This window comes from Carassius carassius, chromosome 36 (assembly GCF_963082965.1).
Source record: "Carassius carassius chromosome 36, fCarCar2.1, whole genome shotgun sequence".
Taxonomy (NCBI): Eukaryota; Metazoa; Chordata; class Actinopteri; order Cypriniformes; family Cyprinidae; genus Carassius; species Carassius carassius.
In genome coordinates this window covers 25836200-25861717 of record NC_081790.1, presented here as the reverse complement: position 1 = coordinate 25861717, position 25518 = coordinate 25836200, and the positions used below count along the sequence as shown (strand labels likewise).

The window sequence follows — 25518 nt, the reverse complement described above, 5'->3', positions numbered from 1 at the left end:
TAAAGAACATTAAAAATATTTAAAATAAATAAACATAGCATTGAAATGCTCCTCGAATGCTCTCATTCCCCGAGTTCTGCTTCCCTTACTCTAAAGTTAATACAAAACAATATTAAATACAAAACCACACATAATATATCTACTGTATCTCTGAATTGTGATTTGACTGAGTGCTGTGTGTCACTGTCTTCAATCAGTTATGTGAATGACTGGTATGCCACATGCACTGTAATATGTTTTATATTAAATATTAAAATTTAAAATGAAAACACCAACACGATCGTTTTATAAAGTATGCGTTCATATGTGTTAAGGGCTAGATTTTCGCTAGAGGACACAGCGTTGGTGTGATGAGCGTAGGGTTGCCACCTTAAGTGAATTGATAACTTTCCCATTCAGCCCTACATCTGGAGAGTCTTGTGTTCAAAGGGCAGATGTGAGCTCTAGATGCTTTACACTGCACAGGTTTGTTTACCGCATGCTGCGCTCGCATGAAAGGGATTTAACAGACTCCGTCGCTATGGAAATAAAGATGTCAAAATCAGGCACAAATGAGCTTCTCTAATACTTCTGATGAAACTGATTTCATTATAACTGCTATAAGTATTGTAAACAGTGCAGAATACTTTTTGTTTATTAAAATATGTGTTGGTCTTTGTAAAATACACGACAAATCGAATCGAGCGTGCTGAAAGACAGTGAGGAAATGAAGTATGACGCTGTTTTCATATGGAATTAGGTGACTGACTCTGAGAGGATCACGGATTTTTGTACAGTTTGTGGAGCTAATCACTATAGTCTCGCTAAAAATGGCCTAGCGACGCCCCCTGCTTCTAACATCCATTTTGGAGAACCAGGACAAATATGTCAGTCGATCGCTCAGGCATTAAGCGGCACCGAAATCTGCGTTCTGATTCGGTTCGGTGCATACTGGTTTCATAGGTACCATATTGGCACCCGGTTTCGGTACCCAACCCTACCAGGGATTGTGAATTTTTGTGAGCCCTGATTTCAGTGCTGTGAGTATTGTTCACGCATGTATGAAAAATCATCGTTTCTATCAGTTTACTCTGTTTGTATAAAAGAAAGTTAAACAAATTTTCAGTCGTTTCTAAATAATAAATGAATAAAAAATATAAAAACAAATTAATAAAAAATTATATACTTTATAAAATATTGTTTTGGACCTAAATTTGTATTTATTGCAAAAAAAAAAAAAGAATTCTTACACTGTCAACAACTATAGATGGCAAAAAGTGTGTTGCAATGGTTACAACAGTTGCTATGGGTAAGCATTTTATCCTGTTTTTGGGGAGTCCCTTTGATGAAGCCCACCAGTAAGTGATGATTCAACTGCATCATTAGGGCTAAAAGTCTGAGTCAGAAGTTCCTTTTAGTTTAGATTGTTGCAGATTACTGCAGCTTACTGTCTGCTGAACCACATCAAAACCAAACCTACACACTCTGACAAACCGCTACCTGAAACTACCCTTCAGAAAACCCCTGATAACAAAACCTACTTACTGGTCTAGGGCTTTATAGTAGATGTCCAGGTCCTTATTGGCCAACTCTGTTGTTCTCATCACAATCATTTGGTCTCTGTAGAGATCATCGGCCCGGCAATATTGATCCTCACTGAGCTCTTTACGAAAACGGAGGATCTCGTCTTCATAGCCTTTCTGTCGACCGAGTGCCACACTGCGGTTCTTTTTTAGGTCCTCCAACTTTCGTTCCACTTCTCGCCGCTCACTTGACAGCAGAAGATAGACTTTTTAAGATGCACATTCATTTGATGTCCCCTCACACACTTAGTAAAGATCTATGCAAAATAGTTTACAGTAAAGTAATTAGTTAGTGAGATGGATTAAACTAGTTTTATGGTAACTATAGAGCGTACATGGCACTTTAAGTCTTCTGAGCTTCAGAAAGTGTCAAACAGTGTCAGGACTCCCTAAATGGTATTTGTTAGCTATAACATGTGATCTCATACTTGCGCAGCTGCAGAACTTGCATGATGCCCATCTCCTTAACCAATTCTTCACGTTTCCTGGACACCTCTTTCAGCTCCTCCACACGCTTTCGTAAGGTCAAGTTGTCCTGTAGCCAGCGCTCTTGAACCTGTTAAAAAGCAATCACAACCACATATAAGTAAATATATTGCAATAAAATATGCATTCAGACAAGTGTTCAGAGATGATTAATCAGTTGATACTGTGCATCATTTCAAATTGAAAGCCAACAACTGCATTCAAATAGTTAAGTCAGAAGATTTTACAGATGTTAAAAATGTTCAATATGCTCACTTGATTGCGTTTACACTTGGCATTAACATGTGACCTGCATCCGTATGTTGTCCACACTTTGAAAAGACAAGTGATCAGCTCTCAGTGTAATGTAAATGCAATCCAGCCACCAGGCCATGGAGCACTAGTGAGACTCGTACACTTATTTTGATTTGTAAAATGTAAACACAGCCGATGTGTGACCGAGAAATAAATGCAGAATATTAAATGTTTCTTAATCGAACATTAAAGTCTGTGGGAACCAGAAGTTGCTGGTGACTTTATTTTAGTGTAGTGACATATTTCCAGCTGAAGCAGAATATTAAATAGAGGGCTTGGTTTTATTTTTGCACTTCTCCTCGTCTTTCACTCATAGTAACCAAATGGTCAGAGGGGTGTGTTTTAAGGATATTCTGCCCAAGCAGTCAAACTGACGTCATCAGAGAGGGAATGCTATTCCAGAGCGGAAGTAAATGTTCAGATTGCTGGCAGCCATATCACCCTGAGCCCAAGACCAGTTTCCCACTGAAGCTAAGCAGGGCTGAGCTTGGTCAGTATCTGGATGGGAGACCTCCTGAGAAAACTAGGTTGCTGCTGGAAGAGGTGCTAGTGAGGCCAGCAGGGGGTGCTCACCCTGTGGTCTGTGTGGGGCCTAGCGCCCCAGTGTAGTGATGGGGACACTATACTGTCAACAAGCACCCTCCTTCGGATGAGACGTTAAACCGAGGTCCTGACTCTCTGTGGTCAGTAAAAATCCCAGGATGTCTTTCGAAAAGAGTAGAGGTGTTACCTCGGCATCCTGGCTAAATTCGCCCATTGGCCTCTGACCATCATGGCCTCCTAACAATCCCCATATCTGCTGATTGGCTTCATCACTCTGTCTCCTCTCCACCAGTAAGCTGGTGTGTGGTGGGCGTTCTTGCGCACTATGGCTGCCGTCGCATCATCCAGGTGGATGCTGCACACTGGTGGTGGATGAGGAGATACCCCCTCACAATGTAAAGCGCTTTGAGTGCCTAGAAAAGCGCTATATAAATGTAATGAATTATTATTATTATTATTATAGATTATGATTAAATATTACAAATATTACTAGACAAAATTATTATTATTATTATTATTTTGCATGGATTAATTTTTCACATCAAGACTAGCAATCTGAGCTAGTAAAGTGAATAAAGTAAATTTTGATTTAATGCGGACTTTAAACATTTCTGTTTTAACATTTTCTAAACTTTTATGTTCAGGTTTAAATGCAAGATTTATACTTTTGGACATTGTACGTCATCAGCCACCTAACTTCATAGGTGTGAATATTACTATTAATGTATGTCACAGACATACTCTCGGAATGCTGTTAGCTGCAATGGTATTAGTTTTTGGTTATTTTTTTTAGCACTTTTGATGTGTACATGAGCACAGTATGAAAAGTATATACACCAAAACATAGGTCTTAGCAACAACAAAAGCAAAAACGCAGCAAGCTTTGCTTGGCACCTTCTGAGTGTCAATATCTTGTCGAATGTTGCCAATGTCTTTATTGATCTTCTCTCGCTGTTTTTCAGCCTCGTGTAGTTGTTTGTCCACCTCTTGTAGCTCAGTTTCTTTTTGCTAAAGAAATAAAAAAGTAAACAAGAAAATAAATGGAAAAATAAACTGCATACAGGAAACAAGAGCTAAGCATGTAATTTTGTTGTACCTCTTTGTAGCTGTCCTTGCCCTCTTCTATGTACTTGGTAATCTCTCTCTCAAGGAGGGTCAGGTTTTTAACTTTTTCCTTGATTCCATTTATCTAAAAGAAAGAATAAAGCTTTAGTTAACTCTCATGATCAGCAATGACTTCATCTTGCATTATTAAAATAAATATCAACAAACTCTGATGTAGTACATTATGGTAAATAACTTCACAGTAATAAGAAAATATAAGTTGGATGAAACAAATTAACCAGCACCTTTTCCTGTCCTTCCCCCTGTTTCTGTCTCCTGCGCTCAGCAAGGTCCTGTTTCTCCAGCTGGAGCTTCTCCAGAGTGGCAGCTAGAGGAGACACCTGCTCCATCGCATCCTAACAAACAAACAGACAAAACATGATGAACACTACACTACCATTCAAAAGTCTAGCTTCTGTGTTTCAAATAATTATATATATATATATATATATATATTATTAATATGTTATTAAATATTTTATATAAATATTTTAATTTGTTATTCCTGTGATGGAAAAACCAAAATGTTCAGCATCATTACTCCAGTCTAATATGCTAATCTTAAAAAAACATTTCTTATTATCAGTTTTGAAAAAAAAGCCGTTTTCAACTTTTTGTTTTATAGATTTTTTTTTTAACAATGTAAAATTCAGTTCCTTTTTAAGAAATGGAATGCATTGTTGCTGAATATAGTATTCATTTCCAAAAACTTTTAAATGGTAGTGTACAGTATATGACAATTTTCACTTACTTTTGTGAAGTTAAGTTTTACTTTGTACAAAATTGCAGTGTTTAGTTTTAGGGCATTTGTATGAGTAGACAGTGATTCTACGTCAGTACCTTATATATACCCCTGCGGGGGGGTAACGATGTGACTTGTGTCTTAACAGTAAAAAGACAGAGTTGTTGCTTATGTGAAAAGCATGTTTGTGCATGATTCTTGTCATGTTAAAGTAATTAACTGTATGAATGGGGCATGTGCCTCAAAAGACATCTGAGCGCCAACACTCCTCAGAATTCTTTACAAAGGAAGCCTAAGGAAGCAGTACATACTGCTGATTATGGCAAGCTATGCATCACCTTGCCTTTAATACTCAGGGACCAAGGTAACCAATGCAATCGGTCACTCAATGCTGCATCTGTAGCTGACACTGTGGGAACAGTATACTGCAATGCAAAACAGACTTCTCAGACTGACAAACATGAAAGAATGACTACCCGCTCGTAATGGTCAGACCTGGAGGGTGTTCATGTCAGCTACTGATGCAGTGTTTAGTGAACCAATGAAATTAATCTTTTCTCTTTAGGAATAAGAAGGCACGTTAAAGCAGAGTGGGCGCTCCTCACTCGAATGTCTCTGTGGAGTGTCTGGACCTCAGTGGAGTACTCCACACACTGCTCCTCCAACTGTTGACGTTTCTGCATATTGCTGGAGATCTGGAGCTTTTCTCCACGAATCTCATTTACGCTGCTCCTCAAGGCCTGGATCTGCTCCTGCTGGTCCTGGATCAGTTTCCTCTTCAGTTCGATCTTACTGCAGGCTACACAAAAGAAGCAAATAATCAAACATCTACTGAACACACGGTTTTAATAATTGTTATAACTGATTTTACATTAAATACTTTAGGAAGTTGACAAGTCCTGTGGTGTGACAAGAATACATGCAGTTTTTAGACTTGAATTGAGGGCCCATCATTTTCTAATTGATCATGATATTCACTGCAAATAACTAATAAAACAAATAAATAGTGAAAGCAAAGTTGATCAATTTTTTTAAAAGCTGCCATTTACAGTACCTTAGCTGTACACTTTATGTAATATAATAATATAAACAGTATTTAAACAGCAAATAACAATATAGCAAATGTTTAAAACAATGTACATGACTGTTGAAATATTTGGGGTCAATAATTTCATTTCACAGAAATTAATATTTTTGTTCAGCTACATGCACATGTGGGATTACAAATTTATAAAAAAGTTAAATCTAGGGTCTGATGTAATAGTACATTTTGAGGTTAAGATGACATTTTGAGATGATCAAGTCAAGCAACCTAGGTTTACTGATGGAATTAGCACGTATAATGATCTTTTGTCTTTGTACTCTTTCTTGCCATTTGACATTTTAAGACTGATTGAATTAGTACCTATGCATTTGAATGACACTGTTATGCTAATTTCTTTCAAAAAAATGCGCTCTCGCTGAGCATAAAAGATTTAAAAACGTACAGATCCTTTTGAACGGTAGTATATATTCACTTGAGATTCACATAAGTTTTTATTCTACATCGGTGCTGAACGTACTGGTGTCCAGGCGGTGTTGGGTCTCTTGTTTCTCCTGGCTGACCTGCTGCATGGTGCGGCTGAGGTCAACTCCCTGCAGCCTGGCTGTATGTTGAGCGATCTTCCTTTCTACGTCCTTCAGGTCAAGCTACAGAAAATAGGAAACATTTGGATTATGCACAGGTGAATAAAAATACTGCTTGTTAAGTCGTGGCATATTTAATACTGTTTCCAGATGCAAGTCTCTATAAATTTGCACTACAGTGTATATACATTAGAGTGTTCCTGTAGCTCAATTGGTAGAGCACTGCGTTATCAAGCACAAGGTTGGGGGTTCGATTCCCTGGGAACACATGTTAGGTAAAAATTAATAGCCTGAATGCACTGTAAGTCGCTTTGGATAAAAGCGTCTGCTAAATGGATAAATTTTAAATTTAAATTTAATTTAATATTAAGAATCACAACATTGAATAATTTTGAGTGTTCTAGTTGATAAATTAGACTTTGAAGTATATGCTGTGTTTTACTGATGTGCTGTATTTAACTGGATTGAATTTTCTGTGTTTGGACTAAATGGGAATGAGCTCAGACCTGATAGCGATCCATGAGTGATATGTCCTGCAGACAGGCCTTGGCTGTGTCTTCCTCAGACATCAGTGTGCACAGCAGTGTCTCTTGCTCCTCAGTGTCTCCTTTCAGCTTTTCAATGTCTCGATTCACACGCTGGAGTTTATTTCTGAGCTCTGGCAGCTCTTTCTCCTGGAGCTCTGCTATGGACTGCCTGCCAGTACAGGAGATGATCATGTTAGACAGTGATGCATCAGTATCTTAAGCTGTATTAATATGATTATGGTAGGTGGATGGATGGATAAAGGGTAAACAGATAGACGGATAGATGTAGGATGGATGGAAAAATGTATGAAGAGGTAATAAGGTGAATGGATGTAGGGGTAAAAATTCAATGGATAGATGAGTGGATGCATAAACAAAGGGGTAAATTGGTGAATGGATAGACAGGTGGACAGATGAATGGATAAATGTTTGGATGAAGTGGTAAATAGATGAATGGATGATGGAAGAGTAAATCGGTGGTTAGATGGACATAGGATGACTGGACGAGTGGAAGGATTGATGAGAAGTAAATAAGTTAACGATTGGATGGATGAAGGGAGTAAATTGGTGAATGGATGGATATATGAATAGATGGATGAATAGATTAAGTAAACAGGTGGACAGATGGATGGATAGGTGAAGGTGTAACTAGAATGGCAGATGGATGGTTGAAACAGTTAATATATGGCAAATCGGAGTATGAAGTATGGATGGATGAAGTGATGAACAGGATGGATAAATATGTGAAGTAAAAGATGGATGCTGGATGGATGAAAGGGTAAAAATAGGTGGATGGAGAGATGGCTGGTTAAAGACGTTAATAGGTGAACAGACGAATGGATGGACAAAAGTTAGAATGGATGAAATGATAAAAAGGTGTAGTAAAGGATAGATGATGGATGAATGAAAAGGTAAAAAGGTGGATGAACAGATGGCTGGATGAAGGGCTTAATAGGTGGATGGATGCATGGATGAAACGATAAATAGGTGAAGGATGGAAGGATATATAGGTAACGTAAAAGATGGATGAATGAAAGACAGATAAATATACAGATAAAAGAACAGACAGATAAAAAACAAAAACAAATTATTATTGCCTGATGGGCTTCAGTTCCATCATTTCATCACGCCTGCGCTCCTTCCTCTTCAGGTCATGCTCAGTGTTCTTTAGTTTGTCTGGAACGAGTCGCAGCTTGGACTGCATGTCATTAATGACGTCCTGGAGCTCTGCCTCTGATGGGAACACACGCTGACACACGGGACAGCAGGGCTCGCCCTCCTCTGTCAGCTGACTGATGAACTGACTGTACACGGCTGTAGCACCCGCCAGCATAGCTGCTCAGAAAACAATCCAGGACAGAGTAGAGAAAAAGACACTGAGAATCACATTATATTCCCGTAACACTATGGGAAACTGTAAACTGGAGGTGTTCTGAATGAGCACAAACAGGGTAATGAAACTGGTACAAACTACTTAACTTTAAATGTGTAACATTAGAGTAGCAAGCATGCTACTTCATATCTACAACTATTGCTGTACTTGACAAAAAAAACAGCTATATGCTGTCTGGTAATGATTAGTAATTTACCATAAACCAGGCCCACACGGAATCTTCATATGCAAAATCCACAAACTTAAACAGAATTCAAAGACCATCTTCCATGAAATGCGTCCCATGGTCCTTGTGGGTTTGTGTATCACTTGGTACGAAACTTATATTAATTGTGCGCCATTTTGACGATTTTCCTCCAAAATTAGCACAGAAAATGTGCATGTATATTTGCGTGGCTCAAAAATGTTTGGTAAGAGCTGAACACATTTTTGTACCTCTCTGTTTGGAGCACTTCTCCAACTCATCCTCCAGTTTGTTCAAGTCCGACTCAAAGTCCTGACTGCCGCACACATTAAAAAGTCTCTCTTCAAAGCTGGCCAGCTGCTCTTCCTTACGTTTGACTTCAGCAGTAAAATGAGACTTCTTCTGTTCTCCAGATGCAAGCTCCTTACTATGAAACAAAAATGTATATGTGTTGTCTAGAAAAGCTAATTTACATTTAATTTTTCATACTTTTCAAGCCTAAAACACAATGCATTACAATAACAGAGCATCATGTTTTAATCCTAAAATAATCACCACTGTTGAAGTTACTGTACACTGGAGAAAAATCAAATATATTTGTTTTACTTTGGAAATAAAGCTTTTGGAAAACTGGACATTCTATGACATTATTTAACATGCATTTCACACACACACACACACACACACACACACACACATGCACGCACGCACACTACTACAAGTGCAACTCTTTAATATGAATTTTTAGTGATGTTTGTCTAGACAGCCTTATTCTACCTGTCTGTGTAAGCTAACTGTCACCATTTGAATACAACATTGTGTGTTCCACTGCCCTGAAAGTGACTTATTCCTCATGAACCTGGAATCGAAACTACGTATATGTCTTGAGGAGATATTACTTAAGTATGTGGGTGGTTATTCAAATGTCAGCATTTTCTGTTGTATCAAGGTCAGTGTATGTGCATGTGTCACTTATCACGTAGACGTTTAGATTCTCTGTTACCACTAAACATATTCCAACCTCACACTAAAAATAACTATTTATGGCATTCTCTAGCTCATTTGAAAAAAGAACTACTAATATACAAATGTTTGTAGCAAAAAAAATCATTAAGAAGTGTGACAGACTTCATTTTGTTGAGCCGGTCTCTGGTGAAGTTGATCTCTTTGGATTTGGAGTAGATCCAGTCTTCTAGCTCTTTCTTGCTTGGGAAGTGTCCCATCAGAGACACCAACTCTTCATTATGCCTCGACTTGATCTTCCTCACTTGCTCTTCTTTTTCCATCTGGAATCCAAAGCAGAGATAAACTATTTCCATCTTGCATAAGCACTGATAATGCACTGCTATATATATATAAGCATTTGCCTAGCATTTTTCAATAAATGTTTCAAATAGTGGCATGCAAGACTCATGTCACAGTTTGTTCTGACTGAATTTTGAAATATTTTAAAGAAATCAATTGAATTATAACTCATATCAAAATAAACAATATGATGCCTCAAGCAAATCATAAAAAACAGGGGTGGCCAACGTCGGTGCCAGAGTGCCACGTCCCTGCAGAGTTTCTCGCCAACCCTAATCTTAGACACCTGAACAAGCTAATAAAGCCCTAAGTGTTACTAGAAAGTGATAGGCAAGTAAGTTTTTATCAAGGTTGGAGCATAACTCTGCAGGACTGTGGCTCTCCAGGACCAATGTTGGCCACCACTGATATAAAGACATGCACTGACATCTAGGTGTTACGGTTATATACTGCAAGCAATGTGCAGATGTACTAATACCAGGGTTCGTACTCATTTTTACCAATAAATGTCCATGATTTTTAAGACAATATTCAGGACCCAATGTCCCATTTTTTTTTTGTACAATATGAATAAAAAATTGTTTAAATTTATCATAGCATGCTAATTAAAACTAAATGACTATTAATGCTATTTGTTTGCTTTATGTTTATTTTAATAATAAGTATAAGCTACAACTTGAGAGAGTGAAAGAGAGAAGGTACAGCTAAATCACTTTTCCAGGTTTTTCATGATTGTATGAACCCTGAAATACACATCTATTACTGTTCATGATTTTGTAGTGTGTACAATCTTCCCAGATGTCCTTCACCCCGGAGCGGTCGTGCTTCACGCCAGGGTTAATGACACCACGCTGTGGCAGACAAACACTGAAGAGGGACTTCAGGAGCCTAATCGAGACGGTGCACAGCACAAATGACCACGGCAACAATCATCATGTCAGGACCGCTTCCCACGTATCGACGAGGACACAAAAGGTTCAGTAGACTTTTTAAGCATACTGTACATTATTTTTTTAAGCATACTGTACATTATTGTTTCTCCTCTATGCCCCGCCTCCTGAAACGCATCGACATTTAGGCTAATCTGACTGAAAAGCGAGGTTTTCTCTGATTGGGCAGCTATCCAGTGTATTGTGAATACGAATACCTCAAGCATGTGATGGAAATGTTATGCCCCTTAACATAATGTGATAAGCAATGAGACATAAACATAAAACCCATTATAAACGTGATTTCAATAGTCGTGTCCTCTTTTGGAAGGCCAAACAAAGTAGTATCGCTTTCTCAATGAGTGAGCGGCATAGAGAGAGCGGAGTCCGGCTCAAGTGAGCAAAGGGTGGGAAGGGCTTGAGTACAGCACGGCCTGCAGATTCTACGAAGGAGTATCCGTTGAGCTTGCGGCAAAATCTCATCGTGATTAAACCCGAAAAATGTAAAATAAATGAACAAAAAAAATTTTTTTCTTAGGTTTAGGCTCATAAACATTAGCTCACTCAGACCCAAAGCTGTTATTGTATTGTAAATTGTAAAAAAGTTATTGTAAATTAAATTAAATTATCAAAGATAATATCAAAGATAATTTTGACTCTGCTTGACTGAAACCTGGCTAAAACCAGGTTTATAAAACGAATGATTATATTGTTCTAAATGAGTCTACTCCACCAAGCTACTGTTGTAAGCATGAGCCCCGTCAAACTGGTCGTGGTGGAGGTGTTGCAACAATATTTAGTGATATTCTTAATGTTACCCAGAAAACAGGATACAGGTTTAAATCCTTTGAAATACTTCTTCTTAATGTGACACTGTCAGACATGTAAAAAAAAAAATCTATTGTATCTCTTGATCTGGCTACTGAGTATAGACCATCAGGGCCATTATACAGAATTTCTAAAAGAATTTGCAGATTTCCTCTCAGACCTGTTGGTTACTGTCAGTGGTGTATAAAGTACCTGAAAGTCATACTCAAGTAAAAGTACAGGGACCCACTTTATATTAAGTGGCCTTAACTACTATGTACTTACATTGTACTTATATTTAAAAAAAAAAAAACTACATGTAATTACATCTGTATTTAATTTCTGTAATGACATTTATAATTACACTGTTGACCCATACTTTACACCTTAACCCACCCTTAAACTTACCCATACCCCCAACCCTCTCCCTAACCTTACCCCTATCCCACCTCAATAGCAGCAAAAGTGTTTTACAATACAATATGAACACAATAAGTACATTGTACTTATTTTTTTTTGTAAGTACATAGTAGTTAAGGCCACCTAATATAAAGTGGGACCAAGTACAGATATCTTACCTATCTGTGTTTGTATCTGTAACAGTCACACAATTTTTGTATCTGCATTCGGATACACCATTGTACAGTTACTTGATAAAACTGTTATGCTTTCTATGCTGTTATCGTTACTTTCATAGTTATCACTGAACAAGTAGGTCGTGTTTAACTAAAATAATTATTAATTTGTAAAATAATATTTATCATGCAAGCAGAGATGTCATGACATATATTTAGTGATCATTTGAACACGACTGAATCCATTCAATGCACACATTTTCATTACGCAGAACTCTTTAAGCGAGTCTTAATGTTTAGTGGACTTCGCTAAATAAATGTGCGTGTGCCGTACAAACCAGCAAAAGATAAAGATGCAAACATGTAGGACAAGTAGAAAATATATCCGTATCTATCTAAGCTGATTATTAGCCTACTCTTGAGAGAGAACTGGTTTGCTTTTTAAGAGACTGAGATGCGCAACGCGGCTATTTGATTGGTGACTACGCTGTGCTTATTCCATTCATTCATATCACACCATAGCCTAAGTTTTAAATCATTGCATTTAAATATATATAAATAATAGAACATTTATGATCAGGGCTTGACATTAACACCCGCCAATGAGTTGAATGATTGTAGTGTTTTTAAAAGGCAACTAAACTAAGCCATTGACACTATGACACTACAACTGTCATGAGTATTACATGCACACACTGTTGTTGCCTTGTGCGCTAGTGACAGAAACGAAGAGACAGCTATCCATTTCTTGTGAACCCAAACCTCTACATTGTGAGTAAATCACAAGCATATGCGACTAAATCTTCATTCTGGCGACTAAATGATGTCTAATATTAGCCAATGGCTAATAATTTCTCAGATTTTAATTGCCAGTGTGTGAGTTGGAAGCTAAGTATAAGATTAGCACAGATATATTTTCACTTGCAAACACTCTGACTCAGTCTGAGGGCTTCAGAGTTTCACTCTCCGTCAAGCGATCTGTGACACCGCGTATGTGTCACTTTCTCTCACACATACGCAGAGAGAGAGAGAGACAGAGAGAGAGAGAGAGAGAAAATTTACTACATTTAGACAATATTCTACGTGCTACATTTAAACAATATTCTTTGTTGTATTTTCCTGTCAAAATAACAGTGTTCCTATGAAAGTCTTCAGCTTTTAAGAACAGTTGGGTTTTCCGGTAGTTGGTGGAGTTAACGCGCAAACGGCAACCTCATTGGCTGGCGCTCACCTATTAAAGTCCCTGTTTTGATTTCAGCAAACCAGTTCAAGCAAACGCACAAAACCTGATTAATATTCATGAATCCAGCAGCTCATTGATCCTTAGTAATCCTTAGTGTGTTTTATAGTTCTTATTATTAGAAGTCGTATCATTATTATCCTATCAGTATTTTTTTTTTCAGAAACATTGAATGACAGAAAAAACAACCACTTCTCAAGTTAAAATGTTCAGTTAAAATGGCTAATATGCATTTGAACACGGTTATCACATTTACTTCTAATTACTTAAATTATATTAAATAATAATTGATTGTTATAAAGCTTGACTGACTGATGTTAAAAGTGTACTTAAAAAAAAAAAAAACCTGTAATTTTACAGATATTATATTATATATATATATATATATATATATATATATATATATATATATATATATATATATATATATATATATTTATATATTTTAGTGGTGGGCATAGATTAATTTTTTTAATCTAGATTAATCTCACTGTGATCTTGAAATTAATCTAGATTAATCTAGATTAAAATGGCTCATTCGAACTCTGCCGAAGGCATTCAGAATATGTGTTACCCAAATAAAATTGACAAACAGTAAGTCTTTGAGAAGGGGTTTATCAAGCTAGGTGAAAATAATAATAACAGACCCAGAGCACCCCCTCCACTTCCACTTCACTCTCTTGCCCTCCGGGCGAAGATACAGGACCCTAACATGGAGAAGGGCTCGTTTCAAAAAGAGCTTTGTACCATCTGCAATTTAAATCCTTAATAGGCTACAAAGTTGATCTTTCTTTAATCTATCTATCTATCTATCTATCTATCTATGTGGTGCATTAGAAAAGGGGCTCCTCTCCTGTTTCCAAAATGCATCACAAAGTGCTTGAAAAAGCTGTAAACTAATTCCACATTGCACAAGGTGCAAACAAACTTACGCCCATTTCACACATACTCCGTCTGCAGTGCGTATGCGTTGCATATTTTTTTACGCACCCATGTTAACGGATTAAGTAATTCAGTCAAGGGCAGTGAGTGATTTTTATTTTCATTTTCTTGGATTAACATTACAGCAGCCAGTAGCTAAATTAGGCGCGGTCACATTAAGAGCTGATGTACGCATCCAATATAATACACATTCCATTTTTTTCCTCAACTGTTTACTTTCACTTAAGAAATAATTGACAGTTTTATCGAGCATAATTTCCAAGGTGGATATTTTGACATATTTTGTATGTATTTGTCGGCACAAGAGCAAAAATAAGCAAATTCGATGTTCAAGTGTTTTGGGAAGCCTTTCTCTGCGTGAGCCCTGAACACCAGAACACCGCGGTGCTGAATTGGGCTCTTTCACATCTTTTTGTTTGTTCAAACTGCGATTTATATTTGTTCGTTCAGGTGCAGGAGGGACTTCGAGGAGAACTTCGCAGAAGAGAGCTTGGTTCAGTGTCCGTGATACGCGGCTCTCGATCTCTCTCTTCGACCCTTCTTTTAGGCTGGCCTCAGCCAGTCGGTTATATAAAATATCAAGGTGAAAGTCATCATAGCTTGCTTAGTGTAGACCCAGCTCCCAACCCAACTTTGAGAATAGATAAACGGCGATATTTATCGCCCGATAAGAGTCTCATGTTAACGCCGATAACGGCCCACCACTAATATATATATATATATATATATATGTATACACATATACATATATATATATATATATATATATACACGTATACATATACATACATACGTATACATATACATACATATACATACATATATATATATACATACATATACATATATATACATACATATACATATATATATATATATATATACATACATATACATATATATATATATATATATATATAAATACAGTACAGACTAAAAGTTTGGACACCTTCTCATTCAAAGAGTTTTCTTTATTTTCATGACTATGAAAATTGTAGATTCACACTGAAGGCATCAAAACTATGAATTAACACATGTGGGATTATATATGGAATTATATACATAACAAAAAAGTGTCAATGAAAATATGTCATATTCTAGGTTCTTCAAAGTAGCCACCTTTTGCTTTGATTACTGCTTTGCACACTCTTGGCATTCTCTTGATGAGCTTCAAGAGGTAGTCACCTGAAATGGTCTTCCAACAGTCTTGAAGGAGTTCCCCGAGAGATGCTTAGCACTTGTTGGCCCTTTTGCCTTCTGTCTGTGGTCCAGCTCACCCCTAAACCATCTCAATTGGGTTCAGGTCCGGTGACTGTGGAGGCCAGGTCATCTGGCGCAGCACCCCATCACTCTCCTTCTTGGTCAAATAGCCCTTGACTCTACAATTTTCATAGTAATGAAAATAAAGAAAACTCTTTGAATGAGAAGGTGTGTCCAAACTTTTGGTCTGTACTGTGTATATATATATATATATATATATATATATATATATATATATATATATATATAATCAGTCAGTCTGACGAGTAAACTAAAATATTTACTAGCCAATGGCGATTCAGTTGAGGGTTGCAACCTAACCAGTAGTCATTATTAGGGTCTGAGCACAAAAATGACACAAACTGAAATGTGTTCTTTATGATGAGAGGAACATTCCCCACAAATTTGAATGAAGATAAAAGCAATTTGTCCGAACCATGGCATGCATTTTTCGTGAGGTTTTGAGACTGACCTACTTTCCATTGCAACTTGTAACAAAGAATTTCCCAGTGTGGTTCAATAAAGTAATTCTGAGTCTGATTCCGATTAAACAGACAATGTTTCTAATGCTAAAGGTTTTTTTTTTCCGTTTAGATTTTTTATCTTTTTTATTAATCTTCTTCATCCATGCACCACTTTTATTAAGCAAAAAGAAGCTACTTTTTATGTCTTTATCTTAATACATGGTTTTATTTAAAAAAGGCACTTTATATACAACCTTATCAGAGCTAATGATAATGACCTGTATTGTTATTCATTTATGTAGTCTTGAATTGGGTGTGTACAGTGGTTTTACATTTAAAAGGGTTGTAAATCTAGTTCAAGTAAATTTAGCACGCCATAGTCAACTTTTATCAGGTAATTTCACAACAATAAAAATGTGGCTACCGTATTTTGCGGACTATAAGTCGCACTTTTTTCATAGTTTGGCTGGTCCTGCGACTTATAGTCAGGTGCGACTTATTTATCAAAATTAATTTGACATGAACCAAGAGAAATGAACCAATAGAAAACACCCTCTCGTCCACTCGCGGCTGGAGACGGTAATGTTTTCTCTTGGTTCTAAATAAATGCGACTTATAGTCCAGTGTGACTTATATATGTTTTTTTCCTCATCATGACGTATTTTTGGACTGATGCGACTAATACTCATGTGCGACTTATAGTCCGAAAAATACGGTAGTTAAAATGCTGTGTGGCTAGTAACTTTGGAAAACCACTAGCCACATTGGCTAGTGAGCAAAAAAGGGTTAATGTCAAGCCCTGTTTATGATGTATTATTATAAGTGAAATTACTCGTGCAAAGCTCTGATTTCTGAGAGATGCACAGAGAGGCAACAGCAATGCGGTGTTTGATTTGCGCTCTTTTCACTCATAAAGTTTACATTCATTCACTTTACACTCGTGACTTTTAGGTCTGTGTATAATATTGTGCTGATCCCCTGACTCAACTGTTATTTAGCAAACACCAGACTGTGCCAGCTTCAGTATTCAGGCAGAATTATTCCTTGTCTGTTATTCATTATTGAAGCCATTATCGGTGCCATTCCGAATAAGGTATTCGGCTTCAGGCACAACCCTAATTATTACATATTTTAATTTTACATAGGTCATAGAAAGTAACAGCTCCATGCAATATTGTAATCCTAAAATTCATGTCGTACTTGCGAACTCTTTGTATACATTATGGTTAATGCATGCTCGAGTAGTCGATTGTTTACGACAGCGCCGACTAGTTGTTCAAGTAGTCGATCACTCGACTAGTCTATCCAAGCCCATGTACAGCATGACAAAAATTTCACTGCATTTATGTGCGTATGCCCAGTAGAGCCAAACGTATCCCTTCTGTGTTCCTGTATCTCAAGTGGTAGAGCTTTGCTTTAGCAAGCACAAGGTTGAGGGTTGGTATCCCAGGGAACACATGTTAGGAGAAAATTGTTATCTTGAATGCAATGTAAGTCACTTTGGATAAAAGCGTCTGCTAAATGCATAAATTTAATTTTAATTTAATTTCTAGCCTTAACCGCGCGCATTTGTCATATCACAAGCTTAGCGTGTGTATGCGCTGGGCCAAGGCATCAGTCATTTTAATTTTTGACCATAGACATGATGTCAGCAAACAGCAGCATTATAATGTAAATAAAATGTAAATAAAGTACATAAAAATAATTCGACCCTTCAGCAACAAACTCTGTCCTAGAGGGCCAGTGTCCTTTAGAGTTTAGCTCCAAGTAGGGCTGTGTATTGCCAATATTCAGGCGATACGATACGTATCATGATACAGGGGTTGCAATATGATATATTGCGATACACTTCGATACTGTAAGCAAGGCGATATATTGGGATATTTCTTATTTTAGGAATAGCATATATTTTAAGGAAAGTTATCATTAAGAACACACCACCATATGCAAACCTTAGCAATAAATAAATACAAATTGTTTAACCGGAACAGTGGAATCTGCATTTGTAATAATCAGTCCCAGTAACATTCAATGTAATTAAACCACTTTTTGTGGTTCAATTAGATAAAACAGTTGGAAAATATGGATTCAATTATGTATATAAAAACAATAAATGCATAATCAGAAAAACTATGCCTTGTGCATTATACTGAATAATATTCTGTATATTTTACAGTTGGTTTGATACCTTTAGATCAAATGGTGTTGACGTTTTAATGGATTTATATTATTGCATACATTAAAAGTTGTACAATTATTCTAAAACACATAAAACGGTCATTCAAAAAACAGAACTTTTTTGCAAATAACAGGGATGTTTTTCTGAACATTTTAGTATTGGTTTATATTATAATGTCACATAGTTAAATTGTTTAATTAATTTAAATGGTTAATTGTTTATTTTTTTCCCCCTAGACATTAAGCCTTGTGCAACAAAGTGCTTAGATTTATGACTAAGTTAGTTTGGGCTCAAAACATAACAGCCACAAAGAGTTTAATTGGCACCAAAAAAAAAAAAAAAAAAAAAAAAAAAAACGAATGTCTAATGAATGTCAAACTAACTTTACCGCCATCCAAAACCTTGACGCGAGCACCGCACCAACTGCATAATGCACCCCTAAAATGAGAGAAAATGGATCCTCGGTTATGCCGATTGCATACCATAACCCGCCCTTTCCACTATCTCCAACAAACAACAAGCGACAGACCGGAAGTCATTCATTTCCAATGGAAAGTAGTGCGGGAGCTGCATGGAGTTCTGATCATATGCGTATGCAGAAATTTTGTATACGATTTGAGCTTCGGATGCGTTCAAATATTTGAACTTCTGTGCGTAGACCATATGCGACCTCCCGACCGGATGTGATGTATTCTAATCAAAACTTTATGTGCGAGGTCAAAATTTCCTATATGTTGTTCACTTTAACATTATTCTTTAAAAACTATTTCTGTGAAATGGTGCTTTAGAATAATTATATTATGATGGGGGGGGGGGGGGTCATTTGATTTGTGAGGATGCATTCATACATTAATTATATTCATTAAATCTATTCATTTTACCATGGTGAATATGCCGAGGTAATGGTCGCTGCACAACCAGTTCTGCGTGACTGCACCTAGAGGGAGAAATGCGACAATCTTGTCCGAATGTCATGTGCAGTGTAAAGGCGGCTGTAGACTGATAGACCCAGCAACCCGTGTGACCCGCCTCTTCACACGGGTTGCGGCAAGCGGCCGAACTGAGGTAGCGACAGCTCAATAGTCACGCAGTGGACGTTACCACAAAAGCCTAAATGACAGCACACTTCAGCTTTGTACACCGAAACATGAACTGGGACAAATGTTTCACCCTCCATTACTAGCAGTGAACTACAACACTAACATTCTTGGTGTGCTCTTATACTAGTATTTCCTGTCACTCAGGATTTGTACAGAGATGAAGACTGCAATCTAGCAGTCGGGAAATAAACTCTAAATGAAACAACTGCCATGAATCTTGTATGATTTTTAAAAAATTTTTATATCGATATTCTGTTTTTGAGAATCTATACAGTATCGCCACACAAACTCACGTGCATCAATATTTTATTCAGGGTTTCTATAGGGTTTAATCAGTCAAATTTAAGACTTTTTAAGACCTTTTTATGACTATTAGGATTTGAATTTATGACCTACACGAATTACGATAAATAACTTCAGTCATTAAAATTCCTTTCAAAAGTCTTTTTTTATTATTGACTTTCATTGAAAGTAACAAGTTTTATTATTTAAAGAGTTATTCTATTATTTCTTAAGATTAAGAAACTGAAGCCTTCGCCTTCTTTTTCTTGAGTATCAAGAACACAGGAACACTTAACAATTGTAACATTGTAAAGTAACATTGTAAATTAACAATTATTTTATGGCATTACTTTCCAAAATAATAAGTATTCAACACCCACAGGCAGGGCCGTAGCTGGGGTCAGCGGGGCCCCGCTGAAGGTTGTACCAGTGGGCCCTGTTTGAAATTGTTTAATTTGTATGCTCGTTCATATTTATTTATTTTTGCTATTTACACAACGTTTAAGTTTTTTTTCAAGTTTGTAGGTGTCCAGGTACAGAAACCGAATAATTAAATGTAAAATAGCACTGGATAGTCTTCAATGTAAAAATTAAATATACAATCAAACCAAAATTTATTCAGACACCTTGAACATTTTTCACATTATTACAGTTTATTTGCTATTGCTTCTAAAATGGTTATAAAATATGACAATAATTTAGAGTTAAACTGTGTCAGAACAAATTTGTCTTGATAATGTCATAACTTTGATAGAAATGTATGTAATGGATTACAATTAGGGCTGTGCAAAAAATCGAATGCGATTTTCATGCACATCTCATCAGTAAAGATGCTCCTGTAATTAGAAGTATATCTCCAGCACGTGCGTTCAGATCAGGGTTGCCAGGTTTTCACAACAAATCCTGCCCAGTTGCTTCTCAAAACTAGTCCAAAACTAGTCCAATCGCGCTTCCAGGAGGTTCCCCGATAAAAATTGCTTCCCGGGGTTACAATATAAGTTTTTTAGCAGGGTTCCCTTGGTAAAATTCGCATTTTAGGTGCTAAATATCACGTTATTTGTATTGGGGTCGCTTCGACCAGCGAACATGAAAAACAACCACAGACTTGGCAACACTGGTTGGCATTTACTACACCGAGCCGTAATTCACTGACAATCTACACAAAATCGATGTTAAAATCGTAGACGATTCTTTGTCGATTTTGAAAATGATTTTGTGTTAGTTGTCGGTAGACTACGGCTCTGTGTAGTAACTGCCGCACCACCTGAACCAGTGTTGCCAAGTCTGCGATTGTTTTTCATGTCCGCGGTTTGAAGCAACCCCAATACAAATAACGTGATATTTAGCCCCTAAAATGCGAATTTTACCAAGGCAACCCTTCCAAAAAATGTATATTTTAACCCCGGGAAGCAATTTTTATCGGGGAACCTCCTGGAAACGTGATTGGACTAGTTTTGGACTAGTTTTAAGAAGCAACTAGGCAGGATTTGTTGTGAAAACCTGGCAACCCTGATCTGAACGCACGTGCTAGCGAAATACTTCTAATCACAGGTAGGGCTGCACGATGTGTCGTTTAAGCATCGATATCGCGATGTACGAATCCACGATAGTCACATCGCAGGATATGCGATGTAGGCTGTCGTAGTTGATCCGTTATTCATTAACTGTACGGGCCAGCTACTCCCCTGCCCTTGACGAATGTGATTCGCGGATTAATTGCACAGCTTAACCATCAGAGTGAAAGTCTATAATTGACAGGACTGAAAACCACATGCAAGTTTAACAGGGCAGAGAGAGAGGGAGCGCGAGAGAGACAGAGAGAGAGAGAGAGCGCGCGAGAGAGACAGAGAGAGAGAGAGAGAGCGCGCGAGAGAGACAGAGAGAGAGCACGCGTGAGAGACAGGGAGAGAGAGCACGCACGTGAGAGACAGAGAGAGAGAGCGCGCGCGAGAGAGACAGAGAGAGAGAGCGCGCGCGAGAGAGACAGACAGAGTACATTAGAAGTACCATCAATGTTTATAGAAATGTATATGGATTTATTTTGCATGTCATTTTTTTTTCTTATGAATATATATGTATTTTTGTTTTGTTTGTTTCTATTCTGCTATGTACAATGCTTTGGCAATATGTACCTTTGTATGTCATGCCAATAAAGCAATATGAATTGAATTGAGAGAGAGAGAGAGAGACCGAGCCGTTTTCAAACAACACAAGCGCTGTCTTGCTCTCTCTCCCTCGCACATATCAATTGACACGATGGTGTCGATGTTTAAATCATTTAAAATGAGAATGTAAGTGTGATCTCCCCAGTTTTGTTTGTAAGAAAAAATATCGCAATATATATCGCAGAAAAATAAAATATCGCAAATATCGTCATTTTTTCCTAATATCGTGCAGCCCTAATCACAGGAGCATCTTTACTGATGAGATGCGCATGAAAATCGCATTCGATTTTTTGCACAGCCCTAATTACAATCAACCAAAACTACAGACAACTGTTATTATGACAACATTTACACAACTATCAATACTTTGCTGACCAATTACCAAGCAATGCTTCATTTTGTTCAGACTGTTGTGTGAAAAGGTTGCATTAGCTATTCAGAAAAAAAAAACACATAAGCAATGAATGGTGCTTTATAAGGTGCTGAATTTTTGTTCCCAATTTTATATATAGATAGATAAAACATATATATATATATATATATTTCACTAGTAGTTCACTGTATGAAGAATCTTTGGGTATAATATGTCACAATTTGCTAATACTCACTTACATAAATGTATTATTGTCCTGTACCTACTAGTAAAATATGTATATCAAAAATTATATCTGGAGTCTGGATAATTTTTGGTTTGACTGGGCATAAATTCTTGTTAAAACTACAAAGTAACGCAGTCAAGAGCAGCGAGTTATTTTTCTCTCATTTTCTTGGATTAACATTACAGCAGCAAGTAGCTAAATTAGGCGCGGTCACTTTAAGAGACGATGAACGCATCTTTTTCCTCAACTGTTTACTTTCACTTAAGAAATAACTGACAAATAACTGAAAAAAAAAAAGATTTTTTAGAGCATTTTAGAGCAACTTTCCAAGGCGGGTATTTTGACATTTTGTATGTAGTTGTCGGCACAAGAGCAAAAAGAAGCAAATTCGGTGTACAAGCGTTTTGAGAAGATTTCTCTGCATGAGCCCTGAACACCGTGGTACTGAATTGGGCTCTTTCACATCCTTTTGTTTGTTCGAAAATGCGATTAGTATTTGTTCGTTCATGTGCAGGACGGACTGTCCGTGATACGCAGCTCTCTCTCCGCACCGAACACAGCGCGCAAGTAACCAGCTACTCAGTTCAGCTTTTCCGCGTTCAGCTACTAAACGCACCATCTTCGAGCCATAGATCGTTAAAGGTACATTTTCCCATTGTGATAGCCAGGATGATTTCAATTAAGCTAAGCAGTGACTCAATGTGATACAGTATGTTCGGAGTTCGTGTGAGTTTCTGTGAAAGTCCTTCTGACAAGTCTGTATGCTGCCGCATGGACCTTGTAGTTCTGGAACGCTGTGATACCAGTGTGATACCACCAAGATTCCTCGTACAGAACTACAACAGGGAAAACAAATGAATGCCATTGCGAGAGTATTTTAATGGAACAAATTAATGGACTAGCATATCAATTTAAAACGTGGCTAAATGTTTTTTATGACCTTGTATGGAAAATCCGGACGTTTTTATGACTTATGTGAAAACTAGCACAGGTATATAAATAAATAAAAGAGATTTACTCATGTTTATGATCTCTGCTGAATAAAGTGCTTCCTTTTTTTTTTTCTGAGGAAATCCAAATCTCAAATCCTCAACTAGGGCTGGGCGATAAATCGAATATTAGCGATAATATCGGAATAATTTCGACGACGATGTACAATTTGAATATATCAGGAATATCGAATATTTCAAATTCAAGCATACTTTCCCAAAAGAACGCGCCGAATGTCCAAAAAAGGAACCTGTAACTGCTGACTGCTCTACGCCCCTCTACTACGATAGCTTTAATGATAGCGGTTGCCAGATAAAAAGAGTTTAAATCTCCGAATCAGAGCTCCACTGTTACAAGGATACATTTTCTGCCTGGTGTTTGCTTATTTTAAGCAATCTGGCAACCATGCGCACGTGCTCACTCCTCATTGCGGAAGAGCCGCCGACGATAATCTGAAAACACTAACAAGCTGGAATTGAGCAATCTAATGAAAGCGTCGTTCAGCCGGTCTGTGTTCTGTCGTGAGATCTCAAATGTATTGTTTGCATTTGTGATCGCAAAATAAATGCACTTACTCAAACGCTGATGTTTGAATAGAGAAACATAGGCTATGGCCATTTGGAATTACTATTGGGGAATTTCACTGATATGTTTACCAGTTTCCATAATATAGACAGAGAATGCAAAAGTCTTTGGTATTTAGTTAAATATATATATTTATATATAAGAAATAGCTATGTGCTTCAGCAACTAGCTCCCCATCTAAGAGGGTTTTTAGTGTCAGTAGGAACATAGTTTCATGCCACAGAGCTTTTCTTAAAACCGCAGACAGTTGACAGACTTGAGTTCTAAGCTTAACAACTTGTTAAAAAAAATAAAATAAAATACTTATCCCAGTTGCATAGTTTAAATTGTCAATTGCATGCACTAAAAAGTTGACAGAATGCACTTTCTGTAACTGTTACTTAATTTGCACTGCTTCAGTTACATATAGGCCTACATGTATTCATTTAATAAAAAGCAGTAAGTGATCTCTTGGTCTAGATTTTTTAACTGCTTAAATTAGCTGTTTAATCTAAATAGTTTTTTTTTTTTTTTAATGGGCAAAAGAAAATTATGTTTTATTTTGTATTATTTAAATGCAAATGCAAACATATCGAGATATATATCGAATATCGTAAAAATGTTGACAATATCGAGATATCATTTTTTTTTATATATCGCCCAGCCCTATCCTCAACCACATCACATCTTTTTGGGGTGAATTATGTCTTATTCCTCTCATCGCGAAGCAAACAGTAAAATAAAAGAAAAAACTTGAAGAACAGTCTCGCCGCTTTGTTTTCTGTTGTAAGCGTGTAGCCGCACGCTTCAGTGAAACATTATAATCTGAATAGGGCGTTCAGTGCGGGGGGCGTGGTCGCATTAACGGATAATGAAGGGAAAAAACGTGTTGTTTTCATATGGATTACTTTATCACAGAGTACTTGTTTTCGGCAGCAACATTACTTTAAAAAGTAGACATTTCAGGCTTTCTATAGATATATCTCTCATGTCTTTTCGTTGAGTATTCACGGAGTTACAGTTAATTTTAATGACGCATTTCTAAAAGCGTTTTGTTGTTATTATGTATGTATACAAAAAAGGTCAACCCTTTACAGATTCGATTGATGTATTGCTCTTATCTGTACGATCAAAACTGAAAGTGTAATTTAAGTTCCTTTCGGGGTTATCAGGTGAAAATGCCTCATAACGCGTATATGCGTTAATCGACTCCAGAGGGTTAAAATTACAAATGAATTGCTTCTTGCGTTAGACCAAGGCTGCATCTCATTGTTAATTTTACTTGATCTTAGTGCTGCATTCGACACTATAGACCATAACATACTCATACTGTAGATTGATTAGAAAACTACACAGGTATTCAAGGGCAGGCTCTAAGATGGTTTAGATCCGACCTGTTACATCGCTACCACTTTGTTTATTTTAATGGGGTCATCTCATTTATCACCAGTAAAATATGGAGTGCCACAAGGATCTGTCCTAGGTCCTCTTCTATTATCAATATACATGCTGCCCCTTGGTTATATTATTAGAAAGTACGGGATTAGTTTCTACTGTTATGCTGATGATACTCAACTATTTATCTCTCAATGAGACCAGATGAAATTTCTAAATTATCTAAGCTAACAAAGAGTGTTAAAAATGTAAAAGATAGGA

The 25518-nt window shown here is 37.0% G+C and overlaps 1 protein-coding gene across 1 annotated transcript in view; it reads right to left on the bottom strand.

The window, feature by feature from the left end:
• The window catches only part of LOC132117488 (DNA repair protein RAD50-like), a 61942-nt gene that overhangs the window by 12854 nt on the left and 23570 nt on the right, over positions 1–25518 (bottom strand). The window contains exons 11-21 of the mRNA XM_059526805.1: positions 9590–9747; positions 8713–8888; positions 7982–8219; positions 6864–7053; positions 6294–6420; positions 5337–5530; positions 4235–4345; positions 3982–4074; positions 3780–3893; positions 1991–2118; positions 1525–1749 (exon numbers count right to left, since the gene is read on the bottom strand). Of these exons, the coding sequence (XP_059382788.1) occupies positions 1525–1749; positions 1991–2118; positions 3780–3893; positions 3982–4074; positions 4235–4345; positions 5337–5530; positions 6294–6420; positions 6864–7053; positions 7982–8219; positions 8713–8888; positions 9590–9747 (1754 nt within the window). The remainder of the gene's footprint in view (positions 1–1524; positions 1750–1990; positions 2119–3779; positions 3894–3981; positions 4075–4234; positions 4346–5336; positions 5531–6293; positions 6421–6863; positions 7054–7981; positions 8220–8712; positions 8889–9589; positions 9748–25518) is intronic.